The sequence below is a fragment of the Chaetura pelagica genome, unplaced genomic scaffold (genome assembly GCF_000747805.2).
Source record: "Chaetura pelagica isolate M959 unplaced genomic scaffold, ChaPel_1.0 scaffold638, whole genome shotgun sequence".
NCBI lineage: Eukaryota > Metazoa > Chordata > Aves > Apodiformes > Apodidae > Chaetura > Chaetura pelagica.
Window position 1 is genome coordinate 804853 of NW_009954298.1, and position 250 is coordinate 805102.

General features: G+C 71.2%; 1 protein-coding gene across 1 annotated transcript in view; it reads left to right on the forward strand.

Annotated features, from left to right (window-relative positions):
• The window catches only part of MMP28 (matrix metallopeptidase 28), a 17927-nt gene that overhangs the window by 14210 nt on the left and 3467 nt on the right, over positions 1-250 (forward strand). Inside the window, exon 8 of the mRNA XM_010003826.1 lies at positions 119-249. Within this exon, the coding sequence (XP_010002128.1) occupies positions 119-249 (131 nt within the window). The remainder of the gene's footprint in view (positions 1-118; position 250) is intronic.

Genomic DNA, 250 nt, shown 5'->3' on the forward strand with positions numbered 1-250 from the left:
AGGGATGTTTGGGGTTGGGAGGCTGGCCCCGTGGCCAGGTCCTTCCTTGTCTCCTGGAGCTGGCACACGATGGCCCCCGCTGGGGTGGTCTCTGACCCCTCTCCCCGGCTCTCCCCAGGCGGCCGGTGCTGGCGCTACTCGGGCTCCACCCTGGACGCGGGTTTCCCCCAGAAGTGCAGCGCCCGCGGGCTCCCCCGGCACCCCGACACCGCGCTCTACTTCCAGCAGCTCCGGCGCCTGGTCCTCTTCA